Source organism: Bombus pascuorum, chromosome 10 (assembly GCF_905332965.1).
Source record: "Bombus pascuorum chromosome 10, iyBomPasc1.1, whole genome shotgun sequence".
Lineage (NCBI taxonomy): Eukaryota > Metazoa > Arthropoda > Insecta > Hymenoptera > Apidae > Bombus > Bombus pascuorum.
This window is the reverse complement of record NC_083497.1, coordinates 6,400,791-6,423,687: the sequence shown is the minus strand read 5'-3', so window position 1 is coordinate 6,423,687 and position 22,897 is coordinate 6,400,791. Positions and strand designations below refer to the sequence as shown.

Below are 22,897 nucleotides of genomic sequence, written 5' to 3'. Positions count from 1 at the left end.
ACACGATGAGGAAAGTCTACAGGGCTATTTTTTTCACAAAAGGGCCACAAACTCGCGAGTAATTACACCCTTTCGCTCTTCTCTCCCTTAATCTGTCCCACTCTCTTTCGCTTTTAGATATTCCGTATCCGTTTGTAAAAGACTTGAAAATCAAATATCTGCACCTGTGAAGCTTCTCATAGAAAAGGAAAAAGTTCACGCAGATCGGTATGAGTTATCGAAAGTTTCGCTTAATAACGTGTTTGGCCGATGTTCAAGGTATAATCAACGATCCGGTTCAATAGAGCGTGTTCTTTCTTATCTATAATTACCATAGGTGAGGCGAATTTCCAGACTATCGAGGGTTCGATCTTCCAGTGTTGAGAATTCGTTTAAACGTGTTATTTCGTTAAATATTTGTGGATTCCTAGGCTTCTTTTTACGAAAATGTTACTTCGTTACAAATCAAGATGAACATATAACTCTGAACCTAGAACCAGAGTGTGTTGTGTACTCTTTCTTAAAAGAATGACATTTTAATAGTTTCCGTACTAAATTTTTCATTCCTTCCAATGATAATTTTTTTGGTGTTAATATAACAGTATAAAAATGATATTAAGTCCATACCTTGTTACAAGGTTTCTACAATTATAATTTGTTCTCCTCTAAAATTTGTAAAGTTTTGGAGTCTCGAATTATTATTATGTATACTGTATACATAGTTGAATCGATTTTGATGCAATGTTTATATCTTTTCGTCTAGAGTTATCCTGGTCTCGTTGCAAGAAAGATCAGTTTACTGGAAAATTTATCTATTGATATGGTGAAACATTTTCATTTCTCTTTTACAATATGATATTAATATATCATATTAAAATTGTAATATTGTAATTGAAAAATCTTTCAGATTATTTATGTAACATTTAATCATTTTATGCGATGCAATATGGAGCATTTAAATATTTTATTTAATTGATATGATAATCACATATAAACAGAAAGAGAAATAATTTTATGTTATGAAAAACGTATACATACGCTTATTTAATAAATAATAATCGATATTTAGAGGGATTTGCATGTAGCAATATGGTTAAGAGAATTACTGGTAACTGTAAAAGGTGAAGTAGCAGCTGTAAAATATTATTCATTTTTTAGATGTTAAATGTATTGGAGACACATACAGATATACTTGTATCTTGTAATGCAATTGTAAAGAGTTGTTTCTTTTTCTAGATGTTAAATATATCAAAAATATATTTTGAAAGCAGAATTAATTGTAAAATGTTAAATTTTTCTAGCTGTTTAAATATATCGAATTATTTTTATATTTCAATCTGCGAAAGGAAATTTTCAAGCATTTAATTCGCAAAATTGCTTTAAAATATTTAACTAAACTGCCCATTTTCATGTCGAATTATCTTCTGTATTGTGCATAATTTATTCTATTTTTAATTCCATCATCGTGTTTGTGTAAAAACTAATATTAATTTATATAAAGTACGATGATAATATTTTGATAAATTTTCGATAGGAAATTGTATTGGTCAGTGGATAAAAAGTTATATTCTAATAGCCTTCGTCGATTAACAAATCTGTACCTTTTTAAATATCGAAAATCAATAAGCGAAGAGGAATGATTTCAGATTTAATTAAACTCGCGAGAGACGCGTCACGAGAGTGTAAAAATTTTAGCCGCAGTGATTATTCTTTTTTTTTTCTTCGTTCTCCCTCCTCTTTCGGTTGGATCCAATAAAGCGATTTTAACGAAACACGACTGAGATTTTATTCAATAACCGATGCGTATATAGTCGATTTCATTGGCACAAAAGGAGTACGCTTGTGTTTGATGTTTCCTCTACATAAACCACCATTGCGTTTAAATATCCCTGTGTCGAGAGACCATTGATCGTGCAATTCTCCAATCGTCCGACAAATAATATGTTGAAATAGAATACATCGATATACGGAGTGTCGTAGGATTTAAAAACCAAATATTTTCAGTATTTTCTATGGGTTAAATTAAGAAAAAGTGTTATATACAATAACACTCATGAACATATTCGGACATTTCTAGAAATATTTTATGTACTCTATGTATTGTACAAAACGTTTTGAAATTTTATTAGCACTATAACGAGACACAACTATATATGTTGGAAAAGTTTGAAACGAATCTGAAAATGAACAGTAGCTATATATACGATATCACCATTAGACATTAATCCTTCGTTTCAATATGTTTGCTATTTTTATCATTGCAAAATTGACAGCAATGAGAAATTGAACTTACTACTTCGTGAAGCTATTTTGATTTTGCTTCGTCTCAACGAAACAGTCAACTATTTGTATTAATTCATCAGATGTGTTGATACTTGTTTGATGTATCTTTATTTTTTGAAGTTATCCGCACATAAAAGCCAAGGACACTGACATTGGAGACGATATTGGGAATCTTATATGATCTTTTTGATAAATTTTTAAATAACTTATCACTGTACAATTTTTTTTTACTTAATTATAACCATGCAATATATCGATATAGTTTGGCTATTGATTAGCCCAAACACATTCTGTATATGCATATATATTCTGCACGCATACTCACGTTTTTTCGCAATATACGGAAACGAAAAATTCAATTAAACCTCTATCGAATTGAAACCGTGCACACTGGCAAAATATATAACCGGTTTAAAGCTGGAAAATTTCGATTTATAGGAAACATCGTTAAATGTTTCCCCCGCGAATATAGACGACGAAAAATATTACTTTTTTAACTTATTTGTTTTATTTATTTTTAATTAGAATTTCTGGATTTTTTCGATTTTATCCATTTAACGATTTTTTTATCATCCGATGGAGCTTGGTCCTCGCGTATGTTTTATAACCGAACAGTCTACTATTTTGCAGCGATACGAGTTTTGTTTTGTTCAACGAGTGTCAATCCCCCTGTTGATGGCAAATACCGTATTTGCTAATATTTGTTTAAGCTCCTCCATTTGTCTCCCGGGATTTGCTTCGTGTTACTTTTATCCAAGCATTTCTAATATTTCATCCTTCTTCTTCTGGCTTACGGATATAAAAAGTTTCGTTGTTTATTTTTCGGTTTGCTGTAAAAATTGACTAAATTCACATTTCTGTCTCTGGTCCCAACGTGTTCGTAAATACAAAGTATACGACCGTTTTTATTTTTTTTTTTTTTCTTTTTTGCATGACTGGCTCTCTGCTACAGGTCAAGTGTCGGTGACTCAACGAAGGATCGTTTGACGAGAGACGGATTCTCTAGTAGCCCGTTTATGGAATATTTCAAGCACCATTCACGTGCTAATAAGCGTAAACGAAAATGTTCTTATGCAATATACTCCTCTGTTCCTCTTTCTTTGACATCTTATTTATTTGATCTTAATTAACGTTCGATTGACGTTAGAATGATAGCCTGCATCTTTGATGTGTTATATGAAAATTTTGTTTCCATTTCGATGGTTAAATCGTCATACAGGTAGAGGAGAAAAATCTTTCTTATTCTGAGCAATATGTCTTCCATATATAGAGTGCAAAAACGTATAAATTGGTATTTTCAGTACGTCTGACTATGAGCCGATTATTCTACTTACCGTGACGTCGCGTCAAAAATAATTCTTAAATAAAGCTTGGTATATAAATTACTGCAGTCTAACCTACCATATTTATAAAAATAGTAGTATAAAATACAGAAAAACTTAAGTTACTAGTCGATGCTCTGACTGCGCATGAATTATTCTACCTACTACGAGTACACGAAAAACAATTCATAAATAAAGGTGCACTTATTGATTTTTGAATTGTATTTTCAAAGTTGCTAAAATAATATTCTAGAATGATATATTTCTTCTAAAGAAGAAAAGTTACGTTATTACGTTATAGGGGGCAAAATTGGGATCCTTCAAAAACTCGATAACGCTGGCGTATTTCCTTCTTTAACCCTTTAAAGTGCACTTGTTATCTTGTACTATAATGCCACTTCATATCACGTGGGATTTTATAAATTTAATACTTCATTATAAATGCAAAAATTGAAGACTTCCCGAAAAACTATTTTTTATACAATTTTATACGATAAAATGATAAACTGAAAGGTGGTACTTTATCTTAATAAATTTAGCGAGTTCCTGAATGGTTTAGGAAGTATAAATTTTGTATCCTAATTGAGAGGAACATTTATTAACCATTTTTTCATTCATTCATTTTCAATAATAATTTTCGTAGATTTAGTTTCAATTTCGAGGTTTGATTTTATAATATCAGATTCAAAATTTATTTTATGTTATCAATCGCGTAATTATTTTCATTACGAAAGCTCGTTTAAACGAAGCTTGAATTTTTTCAAACGTTTGTTCCACAAACGAGATCGACCTCTGCTTTTACGCGATGTGATCCGTGCTGCAAAGTACATTCTTAAAATAGCTGCACAAGAGAAAACATTTAAAAGAACACCTACCAATAATTTATTAGTTGCGAAATGTTAGTGGCGTGCTCTTAAGCAATGCGAATGGAAAAAGAGAAAAACGTTCGTAACAGAAATGCAGAAATATTTTGCTTCTACACGGACAAACCAGAAATTTCACAATTTCTTATTGTTTCTTTTCAATTCTTGTCATTTCTATAAAACAGAATTCACACCGTTTGTTCTAAATATAGAAAATTTAAACAAAACGATTATTGTTCTTCTAACAGAGTTTCTACAAGCTTCAGTTCGATTTCACTGTCATTTTCTATTTGATCATTTCATGAACTTAAAATGGAATCAGGATCAGAATAAATATCATTTTCGCTACGTCGGTCGATATATTGAACATTCAAACTTGATAATGCAAGCATTAACGATTCCATAAATAATAAAACTGATGAACAATTCGAAAAAACATCGATCGTGGAGAAATAACAATTTCACTAATGATTTATTCTATTATAAAGGACTACAAAGTTTTTAAAAAGGTAAATTGGAAGAAAGAAAATTGTGAAATAAATTTAAAAGAGATACAATACATGCAGCTTTAGCAATAGCTGTGTTAGCTGGCACAGATTGCTCATCTAGAAACACTCGTAACAAATAACTGCATTCATTCCTCGCACGAGCGTTATCTTCGCGTATTTGTGTGTAACCTCAGTCTGGGAATTCGTGTTTCTCAGTGGAAATTAATCCGTATTTAAGATCACCCTCGTTTACACGCGAATAATAACAATATTCGTATGTAAGCGTAGTGAAAAGAAAGCTCGTAATCAGGAGTTCGTGTTTTCCGATATCGATTGGATATTGGCGGCGAAACAAGGCGAATTGTAGTTGATTTATTCGCATATATCTTCACGTGTTACTGAACAATTTATACGAACAATTAGAAAAGTAGTTATTGAACGATTAGTCATTGCGAATATCTTTTATCACCCGAAATAATACCTAAACGCATATATATATAATTATTTGTCGAAACAATAGCAGTAATGTCGATGAAATTGTTAATTGGTTACTGCATTTTATTTCCAAGGTTTATTGTGTATGTAATGTTTATTGAATAAATGAAAAAACATTTTTTTCGTGTAGAACTAGCGAAATAGCAGCAAATATACCGACGTATACCTAATAGTAGAATATATCGAAATAGTAATAAATTTATAAATTTATGAAATATTGATATTATCTATCAAATTGCTAAGTGGTTATTATATTTTATGTTCAGAGTTTACTGCGTATTATATCTTTTGTATAGGAAATGAAATAATTCGTTGAGTAGGAAACATTCCTTTTACGCAAAATTATCTTAGGAAATAGTAATTAGTGGAATGTTCGAAACATCGATATTATCTATTCCCAATTCCATCCTGTTAATGCTAATTAACTGCACCTCGAGAAGTACTCGCATAATTGCATTACCACAGTGAAACAGTGGCTACGTTGTAATTCTACACGTAATTAGAAAATGTAGCGTATTGTCTCGCTTTTGAACACGCTCATTAATATTCATCAGAACATAGGTAAGGGTAACGTGAGGAAAATTACGGATTTTCAAATATTTTTAACATATTGGTAGAATTTCGGAACTAGGTCAGAAAGTTGCATTGTAACATTCAGCAGTGAAGCTTCTATTACACAAATCTTCCGTGATTTTATCTCCATTTCGTTATTAGCTTCAATCCCTGCATCTGTATAATTCACACTGGATGAAAATTTCATTAGGTTCGTAGGAAATATGTGGTTGATTGTTATTCGGATTTTTCAATCATCATTATTCAGTATAGGTATGTTTCAATTCTCATCAGCTTTTCAATAAAATGGATACTCAAACTTTAATGATATATCTTATTTGCTAGTTTTTATCAATTCTCTGTAACGTTATATGTAGACTACAGATGTTATGCAAATACATATTTTCGAAAATATGATTAAAAAAGCAGAACCTTAATGGAAACGTGTTTAACCTACTAAGTATTTTATTACAAAAAAACACTGTACTCTGGGTATTTTATATATTTTTTCATATTATATTCATTCTGCGCAATTCTGCACTTAAAAATTCTTGAAACGAATAAAAATTCGCAGTTTAGTTATATGAGTCGGAATATAAATACTCATGTATATCTTTTAATCCTCAGTTTAATAATTTATCATTACATTGCAGTTAAATTTATTTGATCACACACATAATTTATTTACGTAGGTCTTCTAATGAATCTAAATTACGTATTCGAAAAATTATATATATTATTTCTTAGATTCTAGAACTTCTTTTCTTATAAACAAAATAAAATTTCAAGAACAGAGTGTTCACAAGACAAACGTTAATGATGGACATTTCAAAAATCGAAATAATACACACTTCCTTCATACAGCCTTTCTCAAAAATGGAAGAAAAGGATGACATGCTTCATGACCTGTGTTTAATGGTACTTTCTTACTGTCTCCATTGTATGTATTCCATTCTTGGACTAGTATTTATTACGTGCCGTGACATAAAAGTTTCTTTTTCTTCACCAAAAAACACGTATTCTATAAAAAAGTCTTCTTCATTTTTCATGTTTTGTTCTAAAGTTTATGTATATTCTTGGTAGCCAAATAAAAATAACTTTTAAATATTTATAGCGCGAAGTAGTGTACGTTTCCTGTGTACAATTTATATACATGTTTTGCGTTAACAAAGGAATGTTAGGAAAGAAAGAATAAAGAGCATAAACGAGAGTGGAATAACAACACTTTCGCGTCGGTATAGGCGAATATCCACATACACATGTTCTAAGTGCTGCTCGTAAAAGTATTAAAATGGAACCTGTTACTGTCTTGAATACCAACGAGATTGCGTCAGCAAATGTAACCAAGGATTCGAACATATAAAAATGTAAAGTGCATTACATCGACCATCACTTCGTCGTGGTGTTAAATGTTTGAGATTGAATGATCAATTGAGCACAAGTAGTAAGAAACGATATTTTTCGGACGTTGCACTTTCGCGGAGTAGACGGTGTTGTTATTCTTACACTACTATTATTATTTATTGTAGATTATAGAATGTAGGAAGCATGTACTGAAAATAAAATACAATAAAAATCAAATTTAGAAAATAAGAACACTGATATATAGTGATATACGGAACTATAAATACAGAGAAAGGAAATAGAAAACGAGAATGAACGAAATAATCAAAGAAGAGGAAGTATAGAGAAGAATTTGAGGGACAAACGATTAAATGTTAAAATATGATTATTTAAGCTCAAATACAAGTTCAATTCTCACGAATTCTACCACACTTGTGTATAGTAGCGCACGCTTAACCAACTTAGTGCAATAACTAACAACTTTTAATATTATTTTTACATATTACTCAAATATCATAATTTAAGTTGTCAATTAGATTGGACTGATCTGGATTGGAGATATCAAAAGAAAAATTTCTTTAAAAATAAGTATTATTAGATTTCGATGAGATGTACTTAGAGAGAGTATCCATTCGTAGCAACCTTTAAGCGATGAGACCACCTAGATTATAAATGTAGCAAGTAATAGAGCTAATTGACTGCGTTCGTGATTAAATTTTTATTTAATTAGAAAGTTTATTCGACTATCAGCAAGAGTGCCATTGATTCTTAAAATTGTAATGTATCAAATTTGCCGGAAAGTTTTGGAATTTTCTTTGGTTCTGCGATTTCATTTTTTCTAATAATTTCCATTATATTCGGCAACTTTTTTCTATGTAGTCGATTCTTCTCTATAGCAGATTCTACTTGGAATTGTCAAGCAGATTTTCCAATCAATTTCAATGATTGATTCGATTCAATTATTTCATTTTTCAATTATAATAAGAATGAACTAATATTTTACGTATACATATAACGTTTGTGATTATTATTATCCTCTTCTATACCTCGTTCATAATATGTGGAAATTTAATCTTACAATAATTCCAACCACTGTTAATATTGTATTCTTACTTAAACTAAGTCGATAACATCGCATGTGACATGAAAAAGCTTGTTCATATGTGATAAAAGACCACGCGAGTTGAAGCGAAAGCTTATCGACTCGAGCTTGCAAAATGTAACGACTTTACCGACAGACGATATTTGAGTTATCAGGACAATGATATTTGAGATACTGTAGAAATCTTTCCGGAAGCTCTGTATCGACACGATCTTTATCGGAACATCTCTATTTTCCACGTTAGATTTTAGAATTTGCAAACTGATTGTCATGGAGGATAAAATCACAGAATGAGAAAAGAAATCTGCTTGTCGATGCTACATAAATATAGTTGTATGAAATATAGTTCTTTTTAGGATTTTAATCTCATGAATTTCTTATTCACAAATAATTATTTTTTTAAATACTAACTTTAAAATGAAAATAATAACGAATAGAAATTTAAGTAATTAAATTGAATTTAGTTTTCGATATACAAACTTCCCAAAAGTCATATTGGAAAACACTCTAGTTTTCGTTTCTTTCTTTATTTCTTCATGTAAGTACACGCTTTTAATGTTTAATTTTCAAGAAATAAATTACTTACTGACATAAATCCATTTAGCACAAAAACACAACGTAAATGAAGAATTTTAAGGAAAATTTAAAAAATAGTGTACGTCTTATCACCAATTTTCTATAATATAATTTTCAATTTATGGAGTTAATTAACGTGACTCCTGAATGACTTATCTGGCATGTGGATGAAAAATGTTTTGATTAATAAGAAATAAAATTTTTTATTTCTAAGAAAATTGTAAACATAAACGTTACATTTTACACAGTAGATTCTATAAATCATAAAAATAGGGGCAAACTATAACTTTTTTCATCAGATTTGGACCACGAATGAATAAGATACTAAGAGTAAACGGTATTCATCCTGATATCCGTGGATTAAATATACCTTTCAAACTTTACATCAATATTTGCGTTTTCATAAATCGTCGAAAAAAATATCGGTTTGCCTGTTTCTCTCTTTGCAAAATAGCTTTTGCTATCGAGAAATATCGAGACTGCTCTCGAGATACTGTTTGCACGTCTTGTTCCCTATCTTCGTATTCATGTCGCGCTGGAACTGTCGGTATTCGTATCGAAATCATCGACTGCTCGATTATATACAATGTTTGTCGATTCATCGAGAGTTTCGCCCCTAAGTTACGTCGTGATCCCTTAGAAATACATGAATAATTGTAACGTCCAAAGTAAATTCGCTTTTGTCAAGGATTACGTTGTGTTTCTTGAGAACATTAAACTTTAAAATTCGTAACTTGCATCAAAGTCGGATTGACAGAAAATTGTTTCGTTTATTTCAATTTATTCGTTTCGTTAGGATCGTGACAGTCGCAAATTGTTGTTTGTGTACACGGCTGACAATTTGCTCTAAGAAATTGGACTGTTTCAGATGTTTAGTGTAATAAGGATTAAGTGGATCCTTGTTAGTTTCATTAAAATGTGCAATTTAGCAAATTAGGAAAAATGTCTCTGTGGCTAGTAGAATATTACGATGTTCATTTTCTTGATGTTCTGTCATCAAATTTTTAAATTGGTTCCCATTACAGTCGCAGTGAACTTTCTTTAACACTTTCTGTGTTTCAAGAAAGATTTTAGCACAAAATTGAGACAATGACTGTTTCGTACTTTCTTGGAACTTCGAAAATTTTTTAAATGTTGGAAATAACAATTAGACCGAAAATGCCTATTTATATAATATATTCTCTTTAATATTTCTAATAAGTTCTAAAGACTAATTCCTTTTTATTTGTCATTTCTTATCACTAGGTTTCTGTCCTTTTATACGCGAAAACTTAAATAGAGAGAACTTCTTTTTGAGGATATCAAGAAAATATCCCTTGAATTCTGGACGATCTTCCTTATGAAATTCAGATTACATCGGCAATATATTTTAACTCTACATGTGTTCCATTTATTCGATTCCGTGTTCTTTTGAAAGCACATAAATTTTTATAGACCGCAGAGAACAGTTCTTGCTTGATACTTACACACTTTTATTATAAATTGTGAACGAAAGAAAAGCAATTCCTTTGAATAATTCTCTTGCTATTTCCTTTGCAAATAATCAGTAAAGAAGGGTTCAATTTAGTAATTTCAATTTATTCCTCTTTCAGCGTGGAGATATGTGATATTAAACAATAGCCTACGTTTCGAATAGGGATCATGATTGCTTCGAGAAATAGAGGATCCTAATTACTCAATTCCGTACCAGCGAACGATGTCGTGATATAATGCATATCCATCACGAATGCAAACTGTCTCGTAGTAAACTGACACAGCGATACCTCCGCGATATCGCCCTCAAGAAAATTGAATTCTAAAGAGCTTATCGTTTAAAACCTCCGCAATATTAGGTGCTTGTAGCGCTGTATTTCCTTCGAGAATTAATCTAAAATGTAAAAAACGTTAGAAATTCGATGACTATTAAACATTTTTATAGAACCAGTTAATTGTTTGAGAATTTAATTTTGATTAAGTTATAATCAAAATTTTATTTATCAATTGTTAATTAATGATGAAACAAGACACGATTTACTAAAATTACAATCGGTTTTATCAGATACAAATAAATTTATCGTATATGCAATCAATAACTTCTTACTGTATTTGTGTTAATAACTTACGATTCTACAATGTTGAATATGTAGCATTGGGCACAGAAGGATTAAAGCTTCGAGATTACATAAAGTTCCATGACCAAAAACTGAAAGCGCCATTATGAATATTCTCAGGTAATCTATATAGAATGCATTAAAACATGATAATAATTCTAAATGTATGTTAATAATCTTCAGAGTAAAATTTTGTAGTAGTGGCAAATTTAAGGAGACTTAATAGTCTATCGTGTCTTTCGTGTTTTTAATTTCATCATCATTAATTTCACATGCTATTCGTTCTATTTTTTATTTATTTCATGATTTCGTCTATTAAAGAGTTACATAATGGTGCTTCATAAGCGGGTAAACAGTCCCTATATCTCTTATCCATCATTACGGTAGTTCGTAAAGGTATTTGCATTTTACATAGATAGCATTTACGTATATGTTATATGTGTTATATAAAACATTTGGAAGTTTTGAGTCTCATTAGAGTGCTAATGAAATTTCATGCTTCGTATGACACGTATTAACACGTTTCTGAAAAGTGGAAAATTTATCTAAAATTCCATGAAAATGTTCAACAGCTTTTGTGTATTTTCGTTAATGTAGTAGATTATTCGTTCGCCTGTGCCATCAGTCGCGATGTAATAATCTGATGTTATATTGTTCAAAGAAAAGAGTGTACTAGGATGTAAGATATGAAGAAAAATTAATCCTTGAACCGTAGAGGTGGGTATTTCATGTCCAAGTTATTTTGACCGAGTTGAGTTGCTCGCAAGGGAGCAGGTAGAAAACCTTCTCAGCCCCTGCCTAAAAAAAATTATTTGATAAAAGTTTTATGACAACCTTAATCCAAAACATTTGGAGATATTATACGAATTTTTTGGGATTTTTCTAACAAGTGTTACCCACTGAAAAATGCATCGGACACGAAAGTCGGAGTTCGAGTTATAGTTAGAGTATCGTAAAAATGTTTACAGTCTAAGGGTGAACTTTTGACATTTTGAATTTTTCCGGGAACGGAAGTCGTTTATTAGAATCTTTCGTATTCCGGACGTTCGATCACCGCAGAATAAATTTGGTGATCTGAAACTCTGGGCCGCAAGTTATTATCAAGTTGTCCAACGTATTACGCGTAGTTTGCTATGCCGATATGCTTATTGGGTTCGATATTTCTACAGTACGAGTGCGTGAAATCCCGATATAAGTCGCCGGGATTCGATGTATATTGACTTGCTCTTTCACAAACTGAAGTCGTCTCAAATAAAACATTAACTATTTATCATATTAGATTCTTATTACGCAGGATGCATACTACGTGTTGAGAATTGTGGATCGTAATCGCTGAAATAAATATGTAGGAACACTTTCATTACATGTAGAGGTGATAAAATAAAAAATTTTTGTACCTTTATTTCATATATAATTTACAAGATGTTCACAGATAATAATTAATTACAAGTTTTTTATCAATAGTGCACCGCCGTTCCTGGTATACCGCACAATATTTTAGTATATGTACTACCGAAGGAAGTACATCAGTTATGTTTTGTTTCTTGTATACAAGGTAACGTGTTACCTTTGTGACAACTAGCGAGAAAGCAAATATCTTATAGACCAGCTAGCGACACATCGATGTACTACAAACGCAAGAGTATTATTTACTACATTTAAGAACTACATAACGTGCACCACAAGCAGGTAAAAAATTCCTTTATGTCTCCCATCCCTTTATTAGCATACTCTGTCTTTTGAGTAGTACTTAATAGCACTATCCAATTCGTGTTTTCTACCTGTATAAGTTATATTCGCTTCATGTTATTCGCCATGTTTACCGCATTACCTTTTGTGCGGTAATAACGTGTAGATGAAGCAATATCGCATATATTATATTAACACGATAGTAAACAACTGATTGAAACAACATTGCAGAATATTTAAATCTTTTTCGTAGAATTAAGAATAATTGAAATCTTTTATTTCGCTAAAATTTTCCAAAGCGAAACTTTCCAAATCAATCCTTTTCTAGTAATAGTATATTAAGAAATCATGCATTTAAAGAATATAGTAAAACATTTTATTTGCTCTTCGTTTTCTATTTTGAAGCGACATTTTGAGGTTGAAGATTCTAAAAAATTATAGGGATGCAGATCGTCATGTTAAAAGGAGCATCTAATAATGGTATATTTATTTTAACGGAAAACAATAATTGATATTTGACACTGACGTATCAAAAACAAAGACTATATATTTTGTCTGTATAATTTTAATACTGTTATAAAACATTGCGAGGACAAGAAAAGTATGAAGCAAGACAAATGAAAAAGATTATTTCATTCAAATAGTGAGCGAATGAGTAGTAGAGTGAGCCACTATAGTGGTGCGTCGTAATATAAGATGAGATCCCCGAAAACCACTATAGTGGCACGTTGTACCTAAGTGATTAAATCCATAAGAGGGAAAATATTTTCGCTAATGGTTTCGCTTGTTATCGTATACAAAAGATTTTCGAACAATATTTTTAGAGGATGTTGAGTCGAAAGTTTAGCATAGCGGATTGTAGGATTATTGTGCACGTTAATTAAAATTTTGCGCATCCCTAATTGTTTTAATCGCCTGTGAAATTACGCACGAATGTAATCCGTATATCTATCTTATTTGGAAAATGCGACTGAATATCCAACAACCTTTTAATTTATCTGTGTTATAAATATTTCCATAGAATTTTAATCCACGTTAAACGGCTGCAAAAATTATCGAAATGGAAGATTTTAAATAAGACATAATAAATTGAAATTTTATAATAAAGTGAAATAGTTAAAGCAGAAGAAAAGGAACGAAAATTTAAAAAATTAATGCGCCATTGCTATATGTTTAATGTAAAAATTCTCCTACGTTCACATAATAGTATATAAGTACATAACAAAATAAAATAAAAATAAAAAATAAAAAAACGAAATAGTACATAATAGTACATAGTAATACATATATGTATTTCGTAAGGATGCAGCAGGAACACAGGATTTAACTTCCAAAGACTCGCTATAAAACTTCTAGGGATTATAGACTAAAGACATTTGCCTCTCGAAAGTCTCATTTTCTCCGAAATTGCTGCAACATGCCCGGTGCCTTTTATTTAATATCGATACATCGGTTGTGCAATCGTTATCTTCTGTTACAGGGTTTCCAGCAGCGCAGTTTTACAATTGCCGCATCGCCGTCGTGGTTTGCATTCACACGTAGGAAGCGTGAAACGCTCGTGGAATCTATCAAACCGCTTCGCGGCATCGATCGATGCGCACAAACGGTAAATTAAGACCTTGGCATTGACAAAATATCTGGGTCGGGAGTATATTCCAATGAACGGTGGAACGAAGCTTTGAAATCGTCGTTATATTTACTTTAAAAAAAAATCAACCTGATAATTTCACTTGCTAAATCAACTAGATCCGGACAAAGAATATAGTAAGAAAAAAATAAAAAAGAAAAATAAAAAAAAGTACAAAAAATACAACAAAGCATCTTTTGCAATGTTTGTTCGTTCGTTCGTTGTGTTCTGACTCTACAAAGCTTTCTTTCGCTTGATTTATATAGAAAACACGATCCAGACATTCTACGGGATATAATAAATTAGCATAGAACATGGGAGAGAAAAAGGGAGAAGTTAGGAGAAAGTTGCTGGAATTTCACTGTTGCCTCGGGAAATAGTTCGTTAAGAGACGAAATTATCCATACAGAGTATCGCGTCCAGGGTAGCTCGTTATTTCTTTGAGTTACTATTCGCGTTAGGCTCCAACTTTTTCCGCTAGGGAGATATGTTCAAGTTTTGTAAAGTATCTTCCTCCAAAAACAAACCCGACTTCGCACGAAGGCTTTAAACTATGAGGTAACGATGAGAGCCGAGACTTGTTCATTCGAGAAGTTTTTTAGGAGAACGTAAATGACATCTGTAATTTACGTTTCGTTTTAAACAAAAGCAAGCTTTCATGTTTTATTTTTATAATACAACAGAGAGATCTTCCATTCCTCATGACGAATGAAATTAAGTTGAAACGGAGGTAAATTGAAATTTAGAGGAATAGATTACATATTTTTAATGCGTTAAAAATTTCTAGATCTTTTTATCCTGTCTATTTATTTTATTTTATTAATATATTAGAAATTAATTAAATAAAGCAGAAAATAGTGGAGTGTTCGGAATAAAATGCTGTTTTCAATATGCTCAAAATGCTCAAAAGCATAGAAACTCCATGGTTATGAAGATCCGATAAAATTTTCTACGATTTATAAAAGACTTACGGAGTGTAATATTTTCATAGTAAATATGAGACATACCTATATATAGTTCTATATTATTATAGAACTATGAATTTATCTTAGCAATACTTTGTTTATGTTAAAAATACTTAGGGGTTAATTAAATTTGAAAATCTTACATCTTTTTTCTATTCTTGTACCAAATGCTAACATACCATGGGTATAGTCACATTTGATGAAAAATATTGGAAAATACTGCTGACATCGAAAGATCAATTGAGATTGGTTATATTATTTGGTTTTTTACTGCTTTCGCATTGATGAAAAATGCGTCAAGCAGTTTCCCCAACTGTAATAAATTAAAAAACGAGTATCGGTTACGGAAGAAAGAATAGACAGCTTGTTTTAATCGCTTTTTATCCCTCTTTCAATACCACAAGATTGTTCATATTGACTTTGATATTTATTTAAAACTTCATCCTTTCGGTTCATGGCCATTGTTATTTATCATTTCCGAAGCAATGCATTCCAAAGTAACAACGTTACGTATTTTTGAATTCAATGTATTACGTATAACCTGCATTTGCATATTTGCATTTTTCTTTCTTGTTTTCGATACCAGAAAGCAATTGAAGACCAAAGCTAAAAATCGTAATGTCACATTTTAGAACTTGTCATATTTTTCCCGCGTGGTTTCCAATGGTACTCAACACAATTTAGATTAAACGGTGATTTTATTCAATTGTTGGTAGTCCTTCGTCAGGTTTTCTACTACCAATTTCGACGGAACTTTACGTATTTGCGAAGTGAATGAAATTAAATGGGACGCAAGCTTCTTCTCTTCTTTTTCATGAAAAGTTGAGCCCGAAAGACGAATCTGCCATACGATGTTTCTCCCTTTTAACGCTCTCTTGCGAAGTATTGCTAAAGATATGGAAAAAGTTTCTCGAGAAGTAATTTGTAAGCACTTCTATTTATTACTCGACGAGATAACATTTTCACGGTCGTTTAGAAGCAGACAAGTTCTGAGTGATATTTCAGTTGTATATCTTAAAAATAATATTTTTTTTTTCTATTCATATAGAATCAATATCCAAACTCGTACTTTAATGTAATATTTCTCTTGGTGATTACGAAGATCATCAAAGTTACATATAATTCCGTATTTATAATTAAAATTATTAATAAACTTTTTCCAAAAGATTTTCCCGAGCTTAAAGTTTCTTTCGCTTCTTATAAATTCCATGACACGAAATTAGTCGAATCTACCTTGTGAAATATTTCGACATTTTCATATATAATTGGCCTGCTCATCTATCGATTGCTAAACAAATGTTTATCTACCTACAAATGAAATGTGTTAAATCATAAAAATTTCTCTTTCTAATAAGTAACGTTTCATGAAGAATTTATCGATCGAACATGTTTTAGAAATTTCTATAAACAATCTATTTCAATGCACTTTCAATGCACTTTCAATGCACTTTACATACAGATAATTTAACCAATATCTCCTAATGGAATTGTATTTATAAACGACATTCGCCTAATGGGTCGATGACGTTGATGTAATCAATCGAATCGAATAAACACTTCGAATCTCTAATAAGCTCCATCCGTCAATCACGCTATTAATTACTAATGGTACCGAGTATAAATTAATCACCATTCCTCAATCAGTAAATAAATAAACACGTGCATGTACGTACCTTTGATGAAATCTACAGCCATTTCCAAGCCATATGTATCCTTATCGCAATCGTCGAGAATATGTGCACCAATCTTGACACCGGGCACGATTTCACGATCGTTGAGCGTGTCTAAGGTATACAACATAGCCTCGAGTGCTTGGACACCACCCTGTGGCATCACTGGACCGCAAGTGTAGGAGTCCTCTCTCTCGTGCACCATCATCAAACCACCCAACACTAAATCACCTTCTACCACAGCGCTGTGTTTAACTGGCCACGGAGGTTCCTCCGATTGCAGTTTGTGTGAGGAATTATCCATGTTACGTAAAGGCACATCTTCCATCGTCACACGAGAGTCTTCGTCATTCGGTTCCAATGACGTGACGATCGTATCGAAACTCAATAACTGATTCTCGTCGTTAATTGACGAAATGGTCGACGTTTCGATGTCCATTTGCATTTGATCGACTTCAGTCGATGAAAGCATTACGTTGTTTGTAGTAAGAAAATAATCCTTTGTAGTTTGATCCATTAAGGTCAGTACGAAGGACGAATTCCTCGAAACAAATTCCAATGAATCGTTCAACGTAACTTGCGAAGCGGCAGTTGTATCGTTACCAGCTTCTGGCAGCGTGGGATCGATGTTTAGGGTTGGAACGTTGTTTTGACCAACCCCGTCTTTATTCAGTATCAATGTGGAAGTTTCGTCAACTACCGTGCCCTCGGTCTCCATAGTGAAATCACGTCTAAGCTTCGTGGAGGTTCCAATTTTCGACGATCTGGACTTTCGTTCCTTTGAAAAACGATCGTTGATCAGAATCGTGCTCAAGGTGGTAAAATCTTCTGACACTCGATCTTCAGGATTGTCCACGGTCTTTTTGCCCCTTTCGACAGGATTAACGTCTTTCGTAGTTTCATCAGCCAACTCGTCGGCTCCTTTGTCATTTTTCAAGGAAGATCTTATGGTTGGTTCATTAGCCTTACTTTCGTCGGTGTTCGTCGGAGTATTTTGATCCAGCAGATCTATAGGTCTCGAGTCAACAGATTTGTCTTTTCCGAGAACGATTAGGGAACCATTAAGCCGTCGTTGGTTACTTTTTCCTTCGTCGTGCCCGATTGATCTCGATTCTTGGCTGTCTGATACAGAGGCCGCTTTATCATTGATTTTACTACTTTTTGAGACCACTTTATCATTGCTTCTACTATTGACTTTTTCTTCTTCCTTAAAAGTAACGGTTTTAGACACATTTGATAGTTGAAATGGTATCAAAGACAGATTCGACTCAGCTTGTTTCTCATTATTTACAAGCAATTGATCAGGCAGTGTATTTACGTTGAAATTCTCGGCCATTTTTCTTCCGTGTTGCATCGTTGACGAGTTACTGAATGGATCGTTAGCGTTCCTTCCGGTAACCTGGAAGAGGCCATTGCTCTTGAAGACAAAGCTTCCTTCGGCTAGACTGTTCATATCGTGCCTTAGATGCGTGGAATTCCTTTGAGCCGTAACCGAGCCGCGTGGTGAATTCACGAATACGTTCTCAGACTCCTTTGTCACGCTACTTAGCGTAGACCTTTCCTCGCCTGTCTGAATAGCGCCTTCCTGGCTCTCGTCAATCTCCGCCCACGACGCGTCTAATTCCGTTCCATCAATTAGATCGTTGTTCGTATTCGGACTCATTAACACAGATTTATTGTTTGAATTTCGAGTGTCCGTGTTTAATCGTGAATTAATTATGGTAGGTGCTGTTGATGCAAATTTTTGGTTATTTAGCGATTTATTCAATTCTGTTTTGTCAATCGAGTTTTCACTTGTGTCTTGGATTGTGGAGGAAGATTCGTTGCTTGCCTTTAATGTATTTGTCTTTGAATAATTTCTATTTGGCATATACGATTTTACTAATGTTCTGTTTATTGAATCTGGATTTGTATCGTGGTTTATTGAATCAGACTTATTGGTTAATGCGAAGATATTTGTCATTAAGCGTGAATAATTACCTTTGGATGTATTTGCGTCTTCTAACGTTGCTTGGTTAATTAAATCTAAGTGCGAATAATTTTCCACATTTGATTCTTCTAATTTTGTTCTGTTAACTGAAACCGGATTTACATCGTTGCCCCTCAAGCTGGATTCGTTACTCGATGTTAAAATATTTTCCACTAAATTTGAATAATTCCCACTCGACGCACTGGATTCTTCCAATTTCGTTCTATTAATTGAATCTGTACTGAAATTATGTCTTTTCGAATATGATTCATTCCTCAACTCTAAAGTAACTGAGTGTACTTTCGTATCATTTCCATCCAATTCTTCTAGCTTTTGCTGCCTTTGATCGACCAAATTTTTTGTGAAATTATCTTGAACCAAATCATACTTCAATTCTTCCACGATATTTCCCTCATGGTTGTCTATCTCATTCTCCAAAAAACTGGTCGTTGTTCCATGGAAAGTAACATTCTCCAAAGTTTCGTCTTTAGGCAATGAATCGGAAGCATCACCGGCTAGAACGAAATTCCTCTTCTCTCGAATCGAAGAAGAATAGGTGCCTTTGTCTCCTAGGTCGTCGTATCCTATCGTTGATCTCTGTTTCGGCAAGATTCCATTAAATTCGCGTGTATTCTCCGCGTGACGGCGCGCAGCCATTGATTTATGAGACGCTGAATGGTGCCGGAAACCCTCGACTCTCGAAGAATGATGGTTACCGCGTCCTGTCTTGAATATGTCATTTCGTGGATCGCTATTCGAAAGCCTAGAATCACGCGGGGCATACCACGGCCCGAGATTTATGTTTCGACTCGATTTCTTTTTCAGATACCGGACCGATCGTCCAAATCTCTTCTTACTATTCTCGCGTCTGCCTTTCGATTTTCTTGCAATAATCAATTTATTCGCTTTCAAATTCCCATTTAACCTTCTGTTGAGAGAAACAGAGAACACAGAGTAGCCAGTTAAAAATCGTTTCTTAATGACTTTCTGTCTGTCATCTTTGCTCTTTGAATCCTTGAAAGAATTAGTCTTCCTTAGACTAACGTTTGGTATAGTTTGCAGGACATTCGCTTTATCACATCTTTTTCTTTGATGAGGATCCCTCACTGAACGTTCTCGTTTTTTAACGCCTGTGATCTGCCCTTCGGAAGTCGTCAACGAGTCGTCATCGTGCGAAATCGCTCTGACGTGACCATAATACGGATATCCTTTGTCCAGCAGCACGCTTCCTCTTCGAATCGCCTCCGTCGTCGTTTTATGTTCCCGCGTCTTAGACGGTTCAGGCAGTCTCACGCGGTTGATCCACCTGGATATGTTCTTTATCGCGCCGCGGGGTATCCAGGAGGATAAACGCGGTTGTTCAGGAATTTCCAAGCTGAGACTGTTCGATCCTTCGGTAACTTGTTCGCTAGACTCGCTTGCTCGAACATTACGAGATCGTTCGTTGGGATCGACGAGTTTAGATTGGCGAAGATCGTCATGAATCGACCGATCGTTATTGAAGTTTTCACCAGGCAGATTTATATCGCTGAGCTTCGTAGCTCGCCGTGTTATTGCTTTCGTTTCGCCTTTCGACAAGATAGTATTTTTCTTATTGATGTGCAAATGAGATTGTAGTGGTGTTGTTGTCGAGGTCGATGATTTTGATGAAATTGGAACTGATGAAGGATTTAAGTAGTTTCGCGAGTCTAAAGATGGTTTGTTGGAGTTGTAAGTTCCGTAAGTGGTTTTGCTGTGGTTAACCGGCAGCTCGGCGTTACCATAATCGAGCGGATAACGTTCACCCGCTAAGCTGTTACGTAGAATCGACAGCAATAGTAAAACGGCCAGGACGGCCAACCAACCGTTGTTCCGCCGCATCACCTGCCTTCCGTGACGAGCATATCCTGATCCTGAAAGCAAACATAGCATAATAAGTTTGGATATATTGTGGATTATTTGTTGACTTAACATGGACGTAATTTGAATTATATAGGTTTAGTCTGGTAGAAGAATTAGTTTACTCAAAGAAATGGAAGTGGAGATTGAAAAGAATAAAACTTTCTTCAGTTCTATCTTTAAATTGTATTATTAATAATAATTAAAGATTGACGAAAATAAACTTGTTTTGATAGCAGTCTTTGAAGTTTACTATTAACAATTGCAAATTGAAAAGAATAAAGTTTGTTTGATTTCATTATTTCAGTTCTATTATTAATGAATAAAGATTAGAAAGAATATGAGCTCCTTCGTTTCAATTTCTGAATTCCATTTTCAAGAATTAAACTGCGGATATTCGAGTATTTATGAGAAAGTCGTACAAATTTGAAGAATGTACATAACGTATAAAATATTCATAGTATGACATTCATTTTGAAATTTAATGGATGGAACAAGTTCCTGTTAAATCTAGATACGATTATTGTTTTTCGAAAAGAATAATTAAGATAATAATTTATACATTTTTGAGTTACAATATATCCGTTAGAATGGATAGCTATCTTTTGAAACCACTACTAGAAGAATTTCATTCATGCAATCGATTCAGATGTCAAACGAAAAGGACATATTATTTTGAAACGCGTCATAAAATTAAATTTTACTTCTTTAGTTACCTTGACGAAAATACAGATTTCGATGAACATCCGCATTGTAATAATAAATAATATATAATAAATAATAAAGGTCATAAACCATTGTCGAAATCATTCACACTCAGTTTTACCAATAGATCATAACAGGCTAATGGAGGTTATATAATCAAGATCACGTGAGAACCATCGTTAAACCATCGAAATCATGTAATAGATCCAAATCTATTTTCGTGGAATTTTTAATTAACCACCTACTATTACGATCGTTATCGGAGTTATTAATCACGACGTATCATCGAGCTGAATATTCGAGCAAATATTGATCATTTTCGAAATTTCGGAATGTAGCCGCATTACTAGGACTCTTGCCATTAAATCCGCATTGTTGGGACGGATACTAAACTCTAACCATTGGCCAGTTAGGTTTGGAATATTGCCATTAGATTTCTTGCATCTGCGAGTGTTACGTTATATCTAGCTATATACAACTTTGATTGATTGGCACAACTTCAAACACCATTTTGTATTTTTATGGTTTTATTTTCTTTTTTGTTTGGCGGATATGGGGCATTAACACATTTATACTGATTGATATTTAATTTGTTTAGCAAAGTTATAGCAAAAACTTCATAGACAGTTTGTGAACCAAATTCATTGTGTAACATTTTGGATAGGATTAGAACATAACAACATTGTGTAACATAACAACCTGATGTACGTACGATTAATTGATACTAGTTTTCAAAGCAACTTTCGAAACACAATCTCTCGAAACGACGCATTATCGTTTCAATGCTGCGCAATAATCCCCAAACTACTGTTTCATAAAATTGAATATTTTACTATCATATTTTACTATCATAGTATAGGATTATAGGTAGGATAGTTAGGACAGATTATTGTCATTCAAGCAACTCATACATTAATTTAACAATACTCGTTCCTTTCGCAATTTCATCGTCCATTTTTCGGTTCTCATTTCTCTCATCGCCTGATTCTCATAGCACAGTCCTCTCAATAACATCAAATAGATTCCACGAACCTAATCAACTTATTTTCCAAGATATGCTTCTACTTAATTCACGGGAATCGTATCTAACAAAGATATTTTTTTTCCTTCTCGTCGCGACGACCGTCGTCTTGAACACAAATCGTGACTGGAACTTCCAAACACGCATCCTGGCTTAATGCGTTCGTAACTAAATGCCCATTGGAACGATTGGTATTGGAAGGTTTCACCAGTATCTTTATCGACGAAAGGGATTGCACGATTGATAGGATTGAATCCTACGGAATGAAGCTCATTTCGG

The 22,897-nt window shown here is 33.1% G+C and overlaps 1 protein-coding gene across 2 annotated transcripts in view; it reads right to left on the bottom strand.

Moving 5' to 3' along the window:
• Positions 1-22,897, bottom strand: part of LOC132911303 (uncharacterized protein MAL13P1.304-like) — a 308,863-nt gene that overhangs the window by 151,893 nt on the left and 134,073 nt on the right. For both annotated transcript variants that reach the window (XM_060967865.1, XM_060967864.1), the window contains one exon: positions 17,049-20,906. In XM_060967865.1, the coding sequence (XP_060823848.1) occupies positions 17,049-20,874 (3,826 nt within the window). In that variant the 5' untranslated portion in view covers positions 20,875-20,906. The remainder of the gene's footprint in view (positions 1-17,048; positions 20,907-22,897) is intronic.